General features: G+C 43.6%; 1 protein-coding gene across 2 annotated transcripts; it reads left to right on the forward strand.

Annotated features, from left to right (window-relative positions):
- The first annotated feature begins 1,008 nt into the window (after positions 1-1,008).
- LMOD2 (leiomodin 2) lies at positions 1,009-8,690 on the forward strand. 2 transcript variants are annotated; one of them, XM_068550080.1, is made up of 3 exons: positions 1,009-1,285; positions 6,651-7,999; positions 8,502-8,690. In XM_068550080.1, exons 1-3 carry the CDS (start codon positions 1,009-1,011, stop codon positions 8,526-8,528), a joined length of 1,653 nt encoding a protein of 550 aa, XP_068406181.1. In that variant the 3' UTR covers positions 8,529-8,690. The 2 variants fall into 2 exon arrangements, with proteins under 2 accessions (XP_068406181.1, XP_068406179.1); XM_068550078.1 differs by having other exon boundaries at positions 1,009-1,281; positions 6,644-7,999.
- Positions 8,691-18,921: the final 10,231 nt, after the last annotated feature.

Below are 18,921 nucleotides of genomic sequence, written 5' to 3' on the forward strand. Positions count from 1 at the left end.
TTCTAGCTCCACCACTTCTTAGCTCTGTGGTCATGGGCTAGTTACTTAGCCTCTCTGAATCTGTACTAGTAAAATATGGGTAATAGTGTACACCTTCCAGAACTGTGGGATTAAATGAGATAAAATGTATAAAATGCTTAGCACTAGGCTGGCACGGGGTCAGTTCTTAATAAATCACACCCAGTATTATAATATGTCTTTTTGGAGTTTTAGTTGCAAATCCAGTTGCTTACTAATATTCAGGGGTGAGGAGAAGGAAACCATTTTGTGCAGAGGAGAGAGCTACTTCTCCCCTTCTAGGTGTCTGACTTTTTCATTTAATTTCTCAGAGCCTCAGTTGCCAAAATCTGTAAAGGAGGATAATGCAAGTCATCTCACAGGACTTATGATTAGGAAAATTACATTGAAGTGCTTTGCAAACTGCAAAATGCAAGGTAAATAGGAAAGTGCTATATTATTATAGCCTTCTGTTCCCATCAATGCCACCCGCAATATGTTTTTAGGAGAAACAGAATAACTACTCTAGGGGGATGTGCAGTCATTTCTCATCCTGGGAGATTATAAGGAAAGAATCTTTTCATGACCATGGTGGTGGTAGCGAGTCATTTTCAAAATAAATTTTACCCTCTTGTTGTTTGAATACAAAGCAAGAACTGGGCTACTCCCTATCTAAGACACTGTCTGCCTGTCCTCATGAGCTATCAGGCTCAGCTAAATATGTCCCTGGCCAGTATGTGAATAATCCCCACTGGTTCCGAGACCTCCATCCACCACCGATGTGACATTCTTTGTGTTCAAATGTCTAGCTGACGTCTGATGCTTAAAACAGCCTATGTCTTCACCCCTCTCTGCATTGTCACAGCCTGTACCACCACTCTTAAAAGGCTATCGCAGGCACTCCCAGCACCAGTTGCTAACCAGCCTACCTACTTGCTTCCCCTGCCTGCTGCCGGCTGCCTTGAATGCCTCGTGCACGGAGTTCCTTGTGGGTCTGACAGAGCAGGGACCATGTCTACCTTCGGCTACAGGAGAGGACTTAGCAAATATGAATCCATCGATGAGGATGAACTCCTGGCCTCCCTGTCCGCCGAGGAGCTGAAGGAGCTAGAGAGGGAGCTGGAAGATATTGAACCTGATCACAGCCTTCCCGTGGGGATGAGGCAAAAGAGCCTGACCGAGAAAACGCCCACGGGGACATTCAGCAGAGAGGCACTGATGGCCTATTGGGAAAAGGAGTCCCAGAAACTCTTGGAGAAGGAGAGGCTGGGGGAGTGTGGAAAGGTAGGCTCTCAGATTTTTTTTTCTTTAGCTGCTCCCACGGCCCTACCCTGAACCCAGGAAGCTGTTTTTTCTAACTTTTCAGCCCTCCTCACTCTTCTTTTCTTATAACCCACTTGTAGCTGCTATTGAAAATCTTCTCAGGCTGAAATAGTCATCTAACTTTATGGCCACCCAATGGATTATATGTAAAATTCTTAGTTGGGGGTCCTATGATTGACAAGGATGGGATCTTCAAGAAGAAAACAATGCACAAGCAAAGCATGGGTTTAAATATTTTGCCAAACGTAAGTCTAATTTGAGTTATAAGTTGGGGATGTGGCATAATAGAAATGCAGATGTATTTATATATGTGTATAGACATGTGTGTGTGTGTATATATATATAGTGGTTAACTACATTTATTTTCTTCTATAAAGACAAAAGTGTGTACTCTGGTTGCTTGGACTGTGATGGTGACTCTAGTAAAAATAATTCTTTTTTTCCAACAGCAGGAAGTGTGGGGTGGTGAGAAGTATATGGGGCTGAGAGTCAGGGGACCTTACTTCTACTCCCTGCTCTGTGCCTAACTTGTAAGATCTTAAACAGATAGTCACTTCTGCAGGGTTCTCTTTCCCATCTGTCGATGGAGGACACTGGATCCAGTGTTTCTTTTGTGAATCAAACACCCTTTTGAGATTTTGCTAAGTTATGGACCTTCTTAAGAAAATGAACTTGTGCTTGTGTAAACATACACAAATGTTACATAGAATTTCAAAATGATGACACACATCCTGAAACCCACCTAAGGACCCAGGTTAAGCATGCCTGCGTAGATGATCTCTAAGATTCTGTTCTAGTTTATAATGGTGATTCTAAGGCCAGGAAATGTGCTTATATTAGAGGTCAAACCTATTAAGCTCTTGTTCTCTGACCTGTAAACAGTTACCTTGAATTTGCCAAATGAATCATTCACAGAAGGAAGTTCAAAAGACTAAGCCCTGGGAAAATATTATAGTAATGACAATAAGAATGTCAAAATAACAAACTCCTGAATTTGTGGAAGAATACTGGTCAGGAGCGACAGTTTAATACCTCTGTGCTCCACTGGAATCATCTCAAATCAAAATGGCCCAAAGCCAATGGCGAGACTTCCATGGTACTAATCTAGGCGCTGTTAGATGATCTTGATGATAGGGTGTGTTGGCCACATTTTTAGCAAGATATGTGTGAGCTTTGTCCATGTCAATCATCGCAGGAAGGGCCACTGGGATCAGGCCAGGATCTGCCAAGGCCACGGTGGCCGCCTGCATTGAGGGGCTGAAGGAGTGGGGTGGTGATGAGAAGGAAGGATACACATGATGGGCCAGGATTTGGGTTGGTCAGTTCCTCCACAACCATGATTTTCAGAGGTCTTTTTTTTTTTTTTTTTCTGATGTGGAAATGTGTGTCCAAAATCTGATCAAATATAAGAAGTATGACATTTTCCTAAGAGTTCTTAAAGATTTTCCTTAATAAAAAGATTAAAATTGCCTCATAATGTCCAGGACAGATAGCCATTGGAGCAATAACCCAGCAAAGGCATTTTAATGTCATAATGTCTTGAGATCAGTGGGAAACTAAGGGCAAAGCCTGTTGTCAGCTGTTGATGGAACCCACTAGCTCCTGCCAAAGGTTTTTGCTGATCCCTGATCCCTGCCAATAGCTTATCAGCTCAATTAGAGAGGCTGTATGTTGATGAACTTCGATTCCTTTCTCAGCTAGTTAACTTTTCTCCCGCTACCCTTTCCCTGCTGGCTAGTTGTCTCTGGAGTCACAAGGAGCCCTGAGCAGAAGCTTGCCAGCGGAGGGTGTCAATCCATTTCCACTCCAGGAAAAAGCTCAAAGCAGCTGACTGGTGGCTGCTGGGGGAGGGGGACGGCAGCGTAAGTGAAGAGCAGCCCAGTACGGACCATGAGAAGGAAACGATTATCAGGCTACTCCTGGCTCTGTAAATGCTTATGAAAATCATGTTCAACCCCTAGGGAATGACAGCCTCTGCCCAGCTGGACTCACACAAACTTATCCTGCATCAAACAGCTCCAAGGGGCCTTGCCGATCCAAAGATCTAGCTCCCCTAGCTTGAGTGTCTGCCGGGCTTCAGGCATAGGTGCCAATGAGTACATTCATTTTACTTCACTGAATTCTTACCTTCTGGACATGAGAACTGAGACTAGGAGAGGTTAAGAAGCTCATTTGAGATTAACAGCTTCTGGCTGAAATTCAAACCAAGTTCTGTTGGCACAAAGACTGTGATTCTCAGAATGTGGGTAATAACAGCATCACCTGGGATCTTCTTAGAACTACTAATTCTAGGACTCCCCCAGACCTGCTGAATGAGCAACTCTGGGAATGGGGCCCAGCACGGTGTGGCCTCACAAGCCCTCTGGGTGATTATGACACACACTGGTTTGAGAGCCACTCAACTCTACTGCAGTTTCTTTGAGACTCCCCTCCACAGAGCTTTAGTGATTTGTCTAAAATCAACCCACTCTTTATGGGTAGAACCAGAACCAGAACGGAACCAAGACTCCTTGTTCATGTAATGGTGCCAGGGAGGTAATGAGGAGAAATGGTTAGACACCTTCTTCTTTTTGCCTAATTTATGCCCTAAGGGTATCAACATCGCCCCCCAGCACCTCATGCCCCGCCCCTCCACCTTCCCCCCCCATTCCTGCAAGGATCTGGGTTAACTACAGAGCAGTGGCAGATAGGTGATCTGGAACAGTGCAGTCAGTACAAATGCCAGAATAATTTTGAAAGTAGGCAATGATTGTTTTTACATCCTGCTTCCTCCCTCTCTAGACACCTTTCTCCCTTCTGCTGTTCTTCTCTTAGATGTCCCCCACCTAGGGTGACTAACCATCTCAGATTGTCCGGGACTATCTAGATTTTAGAACTAAAAACTCTGCTTCCTGGGATACCTTTCAGTCCTGGGCAAACCAGGACAGTCGGTCACCTTCCCCCGACCCCAGCCCCATCAGTACTTTTCTCCTAGGCCTTGTCCCGACTCTCAGGGACTGTTAACCAATGTCAATTTAGAGCCATTCCGTTAACAAATTTTATTGAGTCCCTACTATGTGCTGAGCACTGTGCAAGGTGAACAAAACAGACATCATCCTTGCCCTCACCCCACAAACAGTCTGTTGAGAAAAATGACAAATCATTAAATAGGTACTTTATTGGAGGAAGTACAACACTGTGGGAACACATCACAAGGATAATTTGAGGAGGTGTCAAAGACATTTCTGGAGGAAATGTCATTTAGATGTTACAGGACAACTCATTGCTGGATAACAGTTTCTCATATGACTTCTCCAGATACATTTAAGGGGAAAACATCTCTTGCAGATAAAGCCTAAAGTTCTTTTTAAAAACTAGAGGGTACAATTTAATGGTGGTATGACAGGCAGTATACCTTGAATTTTGTGACAGGTCCCTCTCCTCCAAATACTGAAACAGCTAAAAACATATACTTACAACACACACACACACAGTATCACTCTCCCTCCTGCTCCTGAACAAGTGAGTAAGTTAAGACTGGAGGAGCCAACCCAGGAGTGGCTGACCCCTTCCCCAGGCCATCACTTGGTGCCTGCCACTCCAAACAAGTGGATAACTGGAGGCTATTTTGTGGTAACAACTGGGCAAGCAAACCTGGAGACCAGCACAGTGTTTTCCAAAGCTCATTCCATATGCCTCGGGCTGGGGTCAAAAACATTTCCAGTACGGAGGGAAGAATCAAGGCTTTGGGGACAGGAAAGCGTCTCAGGGCTTTAGAGAAAATAAAGGACTAAAAAGATAGCATTAGAGAAAATCAGACTGTGTCAGCAAGTTCAAGATTTTTATTTTATCAGAAAAGGTAGCAAGAAAAAGCAAGATGGGGTCACCTGGGCTTCTCAGTACAAAGAGTCTTGTAAACAGGAAAGACAAAGATGGAATGAAATTGTGTTTGCCTGAAAGTCTCTCATAATTGATACCTGGTAACTAATTTAAGACCATCAGGCTGAGGCAGTGGCTTGCTTCAAGATTTTCTACTGTTCTCTGCTGTTCCACATTACGGTTGGAATCTAGTTGGTGCCAAGGGTGATTATCTTTCCCGCCTCGTGTCTCCTGCAGTCCTGTCTCATTTAACCCTGTGATAACATGAGATTTCAAGCTGATTTGCTGAAAAGGGTGACCTGATTGAGTTTCTGCAGAGAGCTGGGTTTTGACCTGCTGCTGCCCTGAACAGCAGCCCTGCCCCCTTGGCTTCCTTCCCCAGAGAAAGGACAGAGACCGCCTCAGCTTTCAGGTGCTGTGGGGTCTCTGAGACCCTGTGCCAGGCTCTACCCCAGAGGGACATGCCCCGCCTCTGTCTACACTGAGACAGGACAGGGCAGGGGGCTCTGGGCTCCTGTCACATAGGCTATAGGAGGCAAATTGGGGGAAGAATTTTTGAACATTAAGAAAGGGAACCCACGAACCTGTTGTATATTTTTGTTGTCACTTGTATGTTTGGGATGGAGAAATAAGGAAGGACAGAGGGGTGATTCCCTAAGGGATAGTCGAATTTGCTAAACTGTAATAGACTAGGAGTCAAGTAGTTCAGAAGAGGTAGTTAAGAGAATAAAAATTTTATCAAGGGCTTTCCAGAGCAGAAGTTCCGACGTATCTGTTCAAACTGGTAAAATGCTAGCAAACTTTTATTCAATAAACTGCATTCTGGATATTTATTTTGCAGAAAACAAAAGAAACGTTTGTAGAAAAAGCTGTTGGGCTATGCAAGGAAATATTAACCTTGGTCACCCAAACTAGAGAGATCAGAAGGTGGAGATGAACTTTTTTCTTATATACTTCCGTATTACTTGCTGTGTGTTACTTTTTTTTTTTTCTTTTTAAATTTATTTATTTATTTTATTTATGGCTGTGTTGGGTCTTCGTTTCTGTGCGAGGGCTTTCTCTAGTTGTGGCAAGCGGGGGCCACTCTTCATCGCGGTGCGCGGGCCTCTCACTGTTGCGGCCTCTCTTGTTGCGGAGCACAGGCTCCAGACGCGCAGGCTCAGTAGTTGTGGCTCACGGGCCCAGTTGCTCCGCGGCATGTGGGATCTTCCCAGACCAGGGCTCGAACCCTTGTCCCCTGCATTAGCAGGCAGATTCTCAGCCACTGCGCCACCAGGGAAGCCCACTGTGTGTTACTTTTTAAAAAATTGATTGAGATGTAATCGACATATCACATTGTATGAGTTTTAGATGGACAACATGATGATTTGATCCATGTATGTATTGCAAAACCACGTGTTACTTTCGTAAATTTTAAAAATGTGCTTAGAAATGACGAACTTAATGATGATACCATGCTCTTTAGGTTGCAGAAGAAGACAAGGAGGAGAGTGAGGAAGAGCTTATCTTTACCGAAAGTAACAGTGAGGTTTCTGAGGAGGTGTATACGGAAGAGGAGGCCGAGGACGAGGAGGCCGAGGAGGAGGACGACGAGGAGGAAGAGGACAGCGAAGGAGAGGAAAGAACGACTGAAAACGAGAAAGGGATGAATGGATCTGTACATTACGGTAGTGTCAGTTCCGACAGCTCGAGGCCAGAGACGTTTAAAAGTCAAATTGAAAACATCCATCTGACCAACGGCCACAGCGGAAGGAACACAGAGTCCCCGGCTGCCATCCACCCCTGTGGAAACCCGACGGTGATCGAGGATGCCCTGGAAAAGGTGAAAAGCAATGACCCCGACACCACGGAAGTCAATCTGAACAATATCGAGAACATCACGTCGCAGACCCTCACCCGCTTCGCGGAGGCCCTCAAGGCCAACACGGTGGTGAAGACCTTCAGTCTGGCCAACACGCGCGCCGACGACAGCGTGGCCACTGCCATAGCGGAAATGCTCCGAGTCAACCGTCACATCACCAGCGTCAACATCGAGTCCAACTTCATCACGGGCAGGGGCATCCTGGCCATCATGAGGGCTCTGCAGCACAACCCCGTGCTCGCCGAGCTGCGCTTCCACAACCAAAGGCACATCATGGGCAGCCAGGTGGAGATGGAGATCGTCAAGCTGCTGAGGGACAACACCACGCTGCTGAGGCTGGGTTACCATTTCGAGCTCCCAGGACCAAGAATGAGCATGACCAGCCTCTTGACCAGAAATATGGATAAACAGCGGCAGAAGCGGATGCAGGAGCAAAAACAGCAGGAGGGGTACGAGGCAGGAGCCAACCTTAGGACCAAAGTCTGGAGAAGAGGAACGCCCGGCTCTTCACCTCTCGCATCCCCCAGGCCCTCTCCCCGGTCATCCCCCAAGCTCCCCAAGAAAGTCCAAATTGTGAGGAGCCGTCCTCCATCTCCGGTGGCCCCGTCCCCTCCTCCGCCGCCGCCGCCGCCCCCTCTTCCTCCCCAAAGGCTGCCCCCCCCTCCTCCTCCGCCTCCGCCCCCTCCGCTCCCAGAGAAGAAGCTCATCACGCGGAACATCGCAGAAGTCATCAAACAGCAGGAGAGCGCCCAGCGGGCCTTACAAAATGGACAGAAAAAGAAAAAAGGGAAAAAGGCTAAGAAACAGCCAAACAGTATCCTAAAGGAAAGTAGAAATTCCCTGAGGTCAGTGCAGGAGAAGAAAATGGAAGACAGTTCCCAACCTTCTACCCCACAGAGATCAGTTCACGAGAATCTCATGGAAGCTATTCGGGGAAGCAGCATGAGACAGCTAAAGCGCGTAAGTAACCCAAGGGCAGACCCTGGGGCGCAGACCTAGGACAGGAGCCGGCCGCCGCCGCACAAGGGTACCAAAGTCGCCTCTCAAATACTTAATCACTATTTTAAATGTTTTAGTATGCCAGCAGGCTACCAAATTTGGAGCAGGTCACCAGATAGCACATTTCCATTTGAGAGATGTGCCACCTTCATGGCATCTCAGTCTTTTAAGGGCCAGGCTCATCTTAAGATACTTCAATCTAAAAAAATCCCGATTTCCTTAATAAGAAAGTCAGGGCGTATCATCTACATTCCAGAAAAGATTCATCACTTGTCAAAAATTTTACCACAGAGTTGCAAGTGATTTAAAACCTACCTTATAATATAAAATTTGAGTACCACCCAGCAATAATCTATATCTGAGTTCTTCCTGGAGACTACTGCTAAAGACATACTCTACAGATATTTTTTTCACTTTATCATTTGTACCGTTTTTATTGAAAGAAAATCCCCTATTTTTGTAGGTGGAGGTTCCAGAAGCTCTGCGATAAAAACCCGATCTTTAGAAGAGGATGCAGAATTATTCAGTGGTATTAGATAAAATGCATTGTGAGATGTTTCTAAAATACCTTCTTCAATTTGAAATGTTCTCTGACTTTAAAAGTAGCCTCACCCATTAATTCCAAAGAGAATTTTAAGAAACTATCTGCATGTTTCTTCTGTAAATATGAAAATAAACTTCTTTTTTATGTCATGAGATTTGTATTGGCAAGAAGCAGTTTATTTAAACATGCTCTGGCTGTGTTGGTAATTCTGAGCTGTAATGAGTTAATGAAATGTGCTGCTATTTTTGTAATCCCAATAAATCTGGATTGAAGTTTTTCGGGGTTTTTTTAAACAAACTAATTTTTTTTTTTTGTAAATTGATATTCACATCTGTCAGGTATGTGACCTTGCTAAATATTAAAAATATTACATTCTCAGCCCCCCCAAAAGGTTTGGGTCCTTAGCATTTGCCTTTGTTTTCTCATGTCTAAGAAAATCTGATCAGAGCTCTCTCTAAAGGTCTGGAATCAAGAACCTTCTTAAAAGTCTTTTTGGTAGTGAGATAAAAGCTTGGGAAAAGACCCCAAACTGACCATTATCATCTTAGATGCATGGATATTGGACCCAGGATGGCAGCTGACACTCCCATATTTCCATAAGGCTGATAGGTACCCAGAAGTCATTCAATCATTTATAATTAAAACCAACTATTTCTGGAAGAAGAAGAAGAAGAAAAAAACAGTTGAAAGTTAGAAATCTCTTGGTAGAGAGGAAGTAAGTGCTAAGGGAACGTCTAGAAGATAGGCGCCCCCCCGCCCCCGAATTCAGAGCTATCTTGAGGCTGATGCTAAAGATTTCACCGTTCAAGTCTCCTTTAAGCTCTCCCTGGATGAGCTTTAGTTTAATGGGTCTCAGCCTTTTTGTGCTCTGAATACATAGCAGTGATGTCAGAGTCCACAACACACATCCAGGGACAAGGGTACATGTATTTGCAATCATTCTACCCCACCTCCCTCTCACTCAAGAAAGATCTGAATTCACATAGGAGAAAGACCTATCAGAGATTCCCTTCATTCCACCCTAGTGCTCCTCTCCAGTTTATGAAAGCTATAAATCTCCTCTAAAGTCCTTTGTATTATCTATGATTAGCAATGTTTCCTTTGTGTCCTACAGAGTATGACAGTGGTCCTGGCGAGCTCCCTGGGCCACCCGTTTAATAACTGTTTCCTGACTTTGTGTAGGGAGTGACTGACATTTTCAGAATTAAGTTGTGTACTTTTCACAGCAACATTAAAAGGTGCTCTCCCCGGTTAGTCCATGAGGAAAGCCAGGCTCAGAGGGGCTGGGGTTGCCTGGGAGCCTGTGTGTTTCAGAAGCCCATGCTTCTTCTGCATCGCTGCCCGTCTCTGCTTGCATCTGGGCTCAAACGCCCCACCCCACGAAGGCTCCCTGTTCTTAGAATAACAGTGGGGATTTCAGTTTCCCTTAGTAGTGACTTCACTATTTTACCCCTTCTCACTAGTGTTTACAATCATGTTCTTTATTGTTGCACAAAGAAATAAAAGCTAAAATGTAGGTTTTTAAAAGGTGTGTACGGGTGTGTGTGTGGGGTGTGTGTGTGTGTGTGTGTGTGTGTAGTGAATTTAGGACAGAAAGCCAAGACTGACCTTCCTTTCCCCTGGCCTTTGTGTGTGCATGAGGACGGGGCTCTTCTGAATGCAAACAGCTTTCAGCTCCATCATGATGAGGCAGAGGGGCAAATGGTTGCTGATAAAAGGGTCCTTTGATAAAACCATGTGTGAATCCCAGAAAAAGAGGGTGTGTAGAACCAGGAGGGAGAGGCTAGGTCCTGGGCTGCTGGGAGCTGCTAGGGCTGTGGAAACCTGCCAGGCCTTCTCACCAGAAGTGATTGGGAGACAAATATTCTCTCCTTCACGTTTTAAAAGACTGCTTTGCTGGAAATTTTTGGGCTTCGGGAGAGAGCAGCGTGCACTTACGAGGCACTTCACAAAATGTAAATAAAGATATCCTCACAGTCAACCCACAAAACAAAATATTACAAAGCCCCTAATAAGACAAGTGTGATATGGTCAGGCACTAAGTTGGCACGTTTTTCATTCAGGAAAATCATTTCTAGAATGTGATTTCAGAATACAGCACTGTAAACAGGCAAGTTGTCATGACTCCTCAGCACAGAACAGGGATCCTGAGTTCATCCTTCCTGCAAACTCACGGAGCTGGTATGAAGACCGGTTAGTTCATCCTCTCTAAAGAGCATCCAGCTCACTGGGAGAGAGGCTGTCCAAGACCAGATGAAGTGTTTAGACCATGATTTATATCTGCACACTAATCTCTTAAAGTACACCTCATCCTGATTGAAACAGGGCCAGGACGCCGAGTCTCACCCTGCTTCTTGAGCCCTGCTGCCACAGGTATTCAATAACTCAGTGATTTCATACCTGCCCTGATGTATGTAGTTGCTCCAAGTGAGTGAGAGGGAAGAGGTAATAACAGATGGCAGTGGCCGTATTGAGAGGCACCGAAGACTGGGGTAAAATCGATACATTCTTGAAAAGACCTCTTAACTACTTCATTTCCAGACAAGTTCACACTGTCTTTTCTTTGTTTCTCTGAGGTTTGGAAGGTGGGGTTTTGTCTCCATCAGTCATCAAATAGCGGATGTAAAAGACAAAGAACTGAGGTAAGAATTACAAAACTCAGAAATATGGTACCAATACGGACACACCCAACTTCCACAACTATTTTCTGAGTGCCTACCATGTTCCAGATACTTCTGGATGCTGAGGATACACAGTGAACGAAGGAGATAAGACGCCTGTCCTCCTGTCACTTACAGTCTAGGAGAGGGAGCTGGCACCATTCTTTCGTGCATCGTGTGTCTGTGTATCAGGTGCCCCCCGTGGATGAGGCACTCTCCTCGATGCTGGGGAGACCAAGTTGAATTAGAAAGTGTCCTCCAGTGCCCAGCAATGAGGATCCTCATTCCTTCCAGAATACGCAGTAAGAACTGAGCTAGAGGCTGGTGTAGGGTCCTATATGAGCACTGAGGAAGCCTAATCAGCTCAAGCTGGGCTTAGCATACTTCTTCTGTAAAGAGCCAGAGATATTTAAAACAGCATATAAAATATTTAAATATTTTAGATTTTGTGGGCCATTTGGTGTTTGTCACAGCTATTCAGCTCTGCCGTCGTAGGGTGAAAACAGCCACAGACAATACGTAAGTGAATGAGTGTGCTGGTGTGCTAATACAACTTTATTTATGGACACTAAAATTCAAATTCCATATAATTTTCATGTGTTGTTCATTTTCTTCTTTGATTTTTTTTCAGCTATTAAAACATGTTAAAACTCTCCTTAGTCTGCAGACTGGACAAAACAAATGTTGAATGCATTTGACTTGTGAGCCACAGTTTACCACAGACCCTGGACCAAAAACAGATAAGGGGTCAAGATAAGCTTCTCAGGGAAGGTGACACTTGTTTTGGATTTTTAAAGAGAAGATACCAGGCTAAAAAAGGAATCAAATGGTAGGGGTGATGAATGAAGAGAGACATCTGAGTTTGAGAAAACAGGGTATTATAGAAAATGGTAGAAAATCATAGGGTTAATGTAATTCTATAAAAACAAGAATGTGACAGGTTTAATATTTTAGTTTTTTTTCTAGTATTGATAATTTTGGTGGATTAAGAATAGTACTAGTATGTAGTTTCAGTATGGTCTTTTCTTTTTGCAAAAAAAGTATGTGATCATTAAGAAAAACTAGAATATACAGATAAGGTAAAAAACATAAAGAATCCCCAAAATCTCACCCACACAGAACTACTGATAACCCTTTAGTGTATATCCTTTTAGATCCTTCTTAATGCATATTTAAACACACATATAACTTTTTTTCTACAAAAAGGGGGAAATAACACACATACCATTACATAGCCTACCATATTTTATTTAAGCAATTTTAATAACTTGGATATTCAGGTTATTTTGATTAGACCGCTGATGTTGGAATTTAGTTTGTTCCAACTTATCTTTTTGAGTTATTCTAACTTTTTAACTTTCCCAGAAAGCCCTTAGAAGAAATGATTGACTGAAAAATCACAGCTAAGAAGCCATCTCCCAGTTAGACAAGAGTTGCGAGTACATCATCATTGTGGTATACCGAAACTGGAAATTAGGTTTCAACCAAATTGTCATGTTTACCAGTTTTCTCTCAGTCAAATTATACGCCTATCTGAACCACAGAGGCATGTGTCGGTAAGACGCATTTCAAAAAGTCCATTCAATTTTCTATGTCTGAATAAAAAGCCTGGGAGGGGCTGAGAGTCACAAAAGTCCGTCCTGAGCAACTCAGTGTCAGCTAAGGAATGTGGATTCATTATGAGAGTCATGGTGAGCACAGAGGATTTCAAGCGGAGGAGTGACATGGTGTTTATACAGCTTTACAAAAATATGGCTTGCGTAACTGAGAGAGGGATGGGCTCAGTGAGGCCCAGGCTGGCGACAGGAAGACCAGTTAGGAGACCATTGCAGTGATCTAGAAACAAAGTAATGCAGACGAACTGACCGCTGTGTAGGTATGAAGAGGTCAGAACAGATAGAGCAGAGACTGAGAAAGCGCACGCTCCACAGAATTTAGTTACTGGTTAGACGTAGGGAGGAGGAGGCAACAAAAGAGAGAAGTCTAGGTTGATACGATCCTGGCTGGGCCATCTGGGTGGGTAGTGGTGCCACAAAACGGGACAATGGCATAAGGCAGGAGCAGGGTTGGAGGAAGAAGATGAGCTCAGTTTTGAACAGTATCGTGTCTGAGGTGCCTGTCCATTTGAAAGTAGGGGTCTAGATTCATGGGGTGGGATTTGGGCTGGAAGTAAGGATTTGGGGGTTGTGTATGAGTAGCATTTCAAGATGGGGGTTTGGACGAGGTCACTCAGGGAGACCATGGAGAAGGGCAGAGGCTGAGTATGTCCAGAGAGAAACCAGAGGAATGTCAGGTGGCAAAGCAGAGAGTTGCGCTAAGGAAGGGCCAGTCGGCAGCATAAGATGCCTCAGTGAGTTCTGGAGCTTGACAGGGTTCACTTGAGCCGGTGATCTTGGTGGGAGCAAGTCCATGGGAGCCGTGGAGATGGAAACTAGACTGTAGGGGTAGAGTGGGGCGACTCTACCGCTGCAATGAAGAATGTAACGCGATGCTTCAAGTAATGGGCATGCTGCTCTCTTGCAGAGTCAACCGGTCCACAAATCTCAAAATTAAAAAGGCACATCTTCCCGGTATGTCATTATGTTATATTACATTATATTATATTACATTACATTACATTACATTACATTACATTATATTATATTATATTATATTATATTTTCACATACACAAATATACACATACATTATCATTTTTACTCGATCTGAGAAAAAAATGTTATATATATTTCTCTGTAAATACATTTATATATTATATACATGCTTTTCCTCATGTCAAATAAAAATGACATATATGTGCATATACATGTATATATACAGTCTAGATAAAGTTAACTGGAAACCTCAGTCCACCTCTGTGACAGTCCAAAGTCTTCTGCAAGATTTCTGAGAATTTCTGGGACGAATTGGCTGGGGGCCGGAGGTTTATCTGCCCATCGTTGTCTCTGGCTCCACGCACCAAGCATGCATCTAGCAAACCTATGGTTTAACGGCCCTATTTCAAACCACATGGAAATGGACCTGTGGCAATCAGCCCTCTTTCTTGGTTTCCACAGGTTCAACATTACATGAAAATTTGGGAAATAAAGGTAAGGTTGACATTACAGCAACACAAATGACTTCATATCAAACATGAGATGTTATAACAATAACAGAGGGGCTGATTCCCCATCAGAGATTTTTTTTCCCCACTGGCTATTTTATCCCACATAATAGTCTGTATTTTCTTGTTAGTTTATTACACTTTCCTCTTCTCTCATGATTCACCTTCATTGCTATCCTCCTAAATCACTCCTGGGAATTCCAGATTCTCTTCATTTTGTTTTGCACAGCAAATTCAACTCTCTCCAACCCCTGGCGAAGGGCAGCTCCAGTCTACCTTTGCATATCCAAACTGGTCAGAGTGGTGCAGAGCAAAAGGTGCTTTTATTTAACAGAAGCCTCCCTGAGGTTATGCCTGTGAATAGAATTTCTCCCCTTGAAAATGGCATATCCTCTCCTTGATCACCACAAAAACCTTTGGTGGGTCACTCACAATCTGTTATCCGGACTGTTGCTTCTGAACTGGTTTCTTCCTAACTGGTTCCTAACCAGTTGCTTCCTAACTGGTTTCTCTGTCTCCATTCTCCCTCACCCCACATTGGTCCTCCACATGCTAGAGTGAGATTTTTCCAAGATGCAATTCTGTTGACATCAGTCACCTGCTTGAAATTCTTCCGTGGTAACCCGTATTCTGCAGAATAAGCTTCAAATCCCTTGGCCTGGCAAACATGGCCCTGCTGATCTTTCGGCCTCATCTGTCCTCACGTGCCCTGTGCTTAAGCCATACTAGCATCGCGCAGTTCACTGAACCAGTGATGCTGTCTCTTGACACACACCTTTCACATACCATCCTACCTGCCTGGAATTCCCCTCCCACACTTTACCTCAGGGGAGCGCCTACTCATTCTTCAAGAGACCTTGAAAGATGAGTAGCTGATTGAACCAAGGAGATGGGGAACAGGGCACCTTTCAAAGGAGACTCTATTCTCTTCCACACTCTCCCTGGGTGACCTCAACCAAACTCCTATCTTTAAATTCCACTCCTACCACGTGATGCCCCAATCCTTACTTCCAGCACAGATACCACCCATCTGATTCTAAACCCATACGTTCAAAAGAACAGGCACCACAGACACAACATATTTAAGGCTGAACTCATCTTTTTCCTCCGACACCTGCTCCTGTTATATTCTGTATTTCCACTATCTCGCAATACATTTTACCTTGCATTATATACTATCTGTGTAGATGTCTTAATCTTCCTACTATCCTACTGGATTCTATATCCTGGAGATCCAGGACTTTATCAGCAAGCACTCAATGCCTATATCTGAATAGATGGAGATGATTAGCTGCTCAGCAACAATGAAGAGACAAATGACAGTATCTTCTCTCCACCCCTCCCAGGGTGGCCAAAGGGTGATGCGGGACCAAAAACGATCATGGTTGAGAGACCAAGTTTAGAGGCGAGATTGGTCCCAGGGTCTGTGACAGGGCAGGACCTACGCGTGGAGGCTAAGGGGCTCCAAGGAGCGCATCACTAGGGAGCAGCCAATGGTAGGCACTCCCTCTGTGCGCATTGCAGGGCCAGAGCTCTAAGAATATCTGCATCCACTCTTGCTGGCCCTCCTCTCTCAAAGCCTAACTCCACCCCTTCTCCCATGTGATCTGGGGCCATGGTCAGGATGTAGTCATGAGCGGCTGTGCAAGCTACAGTCGGGAGAGTGTTCGGGTAAGCCGAGGACTGACAACTGGCAAGTGGAAGTCCTGTTCTCTACGTCCTGAGGTCAAATTAGTATAATCCTTAAACCCCTAAATCTTGAATTCATTAGACAAATTTGCACTCTGAAGCAGAAGTCTTTACTCTGATATACTATCTATTTGTACATTGGCTATTTTGCACTAATTTTCAGACGACTAATCACTTGTTCCATATTGAAACTTTGTGTAATTTGCCATCTAGTCTTTATGACAAGTTCAGCAGGTTCTTAGCAGCACGACTTTTGTGGGGTTATAGATTGAGAAGTTTTAAAAAGTAAGCATGTATCTGAAGTCTAGCCATCTCCTCTGATTGAAATACTGTTGTCACAGCTGGTACTGTTTAGTACCCACAGCTAAATTCTCTGTCTTCCTGAATGAAATCTCAGCTGATCCATCTGAGTAATCATCATTACATAAACACAAAAACAAATGATCTAAAGTCAGTCTCAAGTCACGATTTGAAATTTGCCCTCAACTGTTGCCTCATAGTTGCAGACTATGCAGGAGACCAGCAGAAAGCGGAAAATATCACAGTCAGAAGGAGCAAGACCGTACTCACCAACGTGCTGATTTATTTTTCTCTAAATGCTGCCAGGAAGTTTTGGTGATTCTTCTCCGCAACACTCATAAGAAGGTTAACAACAATCTTGATCTGTCAGCACTTGTTGGGATGGTAACTAGGCTTTTAACCCAGAAGCTGTCATTAATAAATTTGTTTTTAAAGAAATGCAAATTATTTTTAACAGAAGCAAAAAAAAAAAAAAAAAAAAAAAAAAAGGCAAAACAAATCCAGCTTCTTCTCCACACGTGATATTCACAAGTTAAAAGTCACCATTGGGGTGATAAAAAATATGAAATCAATGAAAAATGCTTAAGGAAAGAGACACACTGACAGAGATTACTTGAAATTCAGAGAGAAGATTCTGAGGTAATTCCAAATAAATTCTTGTGTAATCATTTATTGAGCATTTGGGATTACTCAAACATGCCAGTTACCTAATCTAATATTTAAATGGAAAAAACATTTTAATGGTGATGGAAGGAGGAATGGGGATTGGGGATGAGCAAACAAAAAAATTATGAAAGATTCTATTTACTGAATACTCCAGAAATCTGAGGCTGTACCAATCTCAAAACTTGCCTTGGCTTGCTTTAGTGGCTGTTGGTTTGGCTGCATGATTTTAACATATTTTCCTTCCTGCTTTTTTTTTTTTTTTTGGAAAAGAGAGAATGACAGCATTTCCCTTTGGGTCTTTACATGTGCAAAAGCAGAACAATCCCAAGCCTTCTACATTTGATGTAAAGATATTGGAGTAATATTTTGATTTTTTATCCAGATCATTGCTGGTGTCTTGACGCACCTGAGAGGCCGGGAATTATAGTGGTCAAGGGTACATCCTTTGTATTAAGACAGACCTAAGTCTGATGCTCAGCTCTGCCATTTACTATTTAACTTGGTGTAAATTGTTTGTTTCATTTGCCTTGGCTGAAAAATTGGGATAATAACTTCCTCATGTAAAACATTTCATATAATACCCAACATTTAATAAGTGGTCCAATAAATAGTGGTTAGTATTATGATGGGTCCTTTTAAACATGACTTTTCTCAAAGGAAAAACATCTCAGTTATGAAGGGTCTGGGAGTGGAATAAGCACAGCCAAGGGGCTTCTGGAAGCCCCTTTAAATGGCATCATCATTATCATCAAAAAGTGGCTTGGTCTGAACTGGCTGATTGCCCACATTACAGTACCCCCTGCAGAAAGGAGACAGGGCCAGGAGATGCCTCCCTGTGGAAGTTAGAGAGCAGTCTACACTGGGAATTGCACGCTAAGTGGGCAGGTGTTGACTGTGCCCTCTGGGGACAGTGTTTATCAGAAAAACACTTGTATGGGCAGGTAATGTACTCCCTGTAAAAAGCAGAACCAATATCTGGAGGTGTTCTTTTTTTTTTCCTTTTTGGCTGCGCCGCGCGACATGCAGGACCCTAGTCCCGCGCCCCCTGCAGTGGAAGCACGGAGTCTTAACCACTGGACTGCCAGGGAAGTCCCTATTTGAAGGTGTTCTTGACATTACTTATACAAGAAATCCATTGAATTTTCACTGTGCTCCCCAAATCCCAATATCAACTCACAAGTCTCAAGAACCCACACATGCAAAACCAAATCCTCTTCTGTGCATTTTATACCCCCTAGCTCTCTTGGTTACCAATTACTGTTAACTTCTGTCCTGGGGGAGAGATGTAAGAGGGGATGACAGGAACCAAAAAACAACAACCAAAAACATTGTACTGGATAATTTCTAGGAGAGGTAAGCAGAATGGAGGTTATTGCTTTAATAGTCAGAGATCAAGAGTAAAGCTGGAGGATGATTCAAGGGGACAATGCTTTCAAGAGAAGCAGTAACTGAAGACTGGGAAGCAGCCCCCATAATTTTCTGAAACCTGTTGTTTCTTCCAGTTCCCTATTCAACATTGTGTAGTAGTTTCTATCTCTGGGGGAGATGCTGTGAAAAAAACGCCATTGGGAATTCAGGTATGGAAACCAAACCACTTGGGGAAAAGTTTTCTGTATTTTGAACTTTACATGGCATTATTTTTGTTCCTCCAGAAGACTTGTCAGAACAGATCTCTTGAGTCAATTAATACCGTCGTCAAGGTGCACATTTATTCAGGCCAGTTATTCCAGAAGAAATAGATGACAGTCTAAATGTTGCCTGGGCCTGCATTTCACTGAATAGTGTGTAGGGTATCGAGATTTGTGCATGTCCAAAATTCCACGTCTAATGGTTGGTCGTTTTTCCCAATTATAAGAGAACAAACAGCCATGGAGAGACGCTGACATAGCGTTGACAAAGCTTGAGATGTATTTCCTATATTA

Source organism: Eschrichtius robustus, chromosome 8, assembly GCF_028021215.1.
Source record: "Eschrichtius robustus isolate mEscRob2 chromosome 8, mEscRob2.pri, whole genome shotgun sequence".
Taxonomy (NCBI): domain Eukaryota; kingdom Metazoa; phylum Chordata; class Mammalia; order Artiodactyla; family Eschrichtiidae; genus Eschrichtius; species Eschrichtius robustus.

Bases quoted from the DNA above. Each gene is read 5' to 3' on its own strand.
- LMOD2 (XM_068550078.1), top strand. From the start codon at position 1,009: ATGTCTACCTTCGGCTACAGGAGAGGACTTAGCAAATATGAATCCATC. The intron at 1,282-6,643 runs GTAGGCTCTCAG...CATGCTCTTTAG, and splicing joins GGCTGGGGGAGTGTGGAAAG to GTTGCAGAAGAAGACAAGGA. The intron at 8,000-8,501 runs GTAAGTAACCCA...CTATTTTTGTAG, and splicing joins GCATGAGACAGCTAAAGCGC to GTGGAGGTTCCAGAAGCTCT.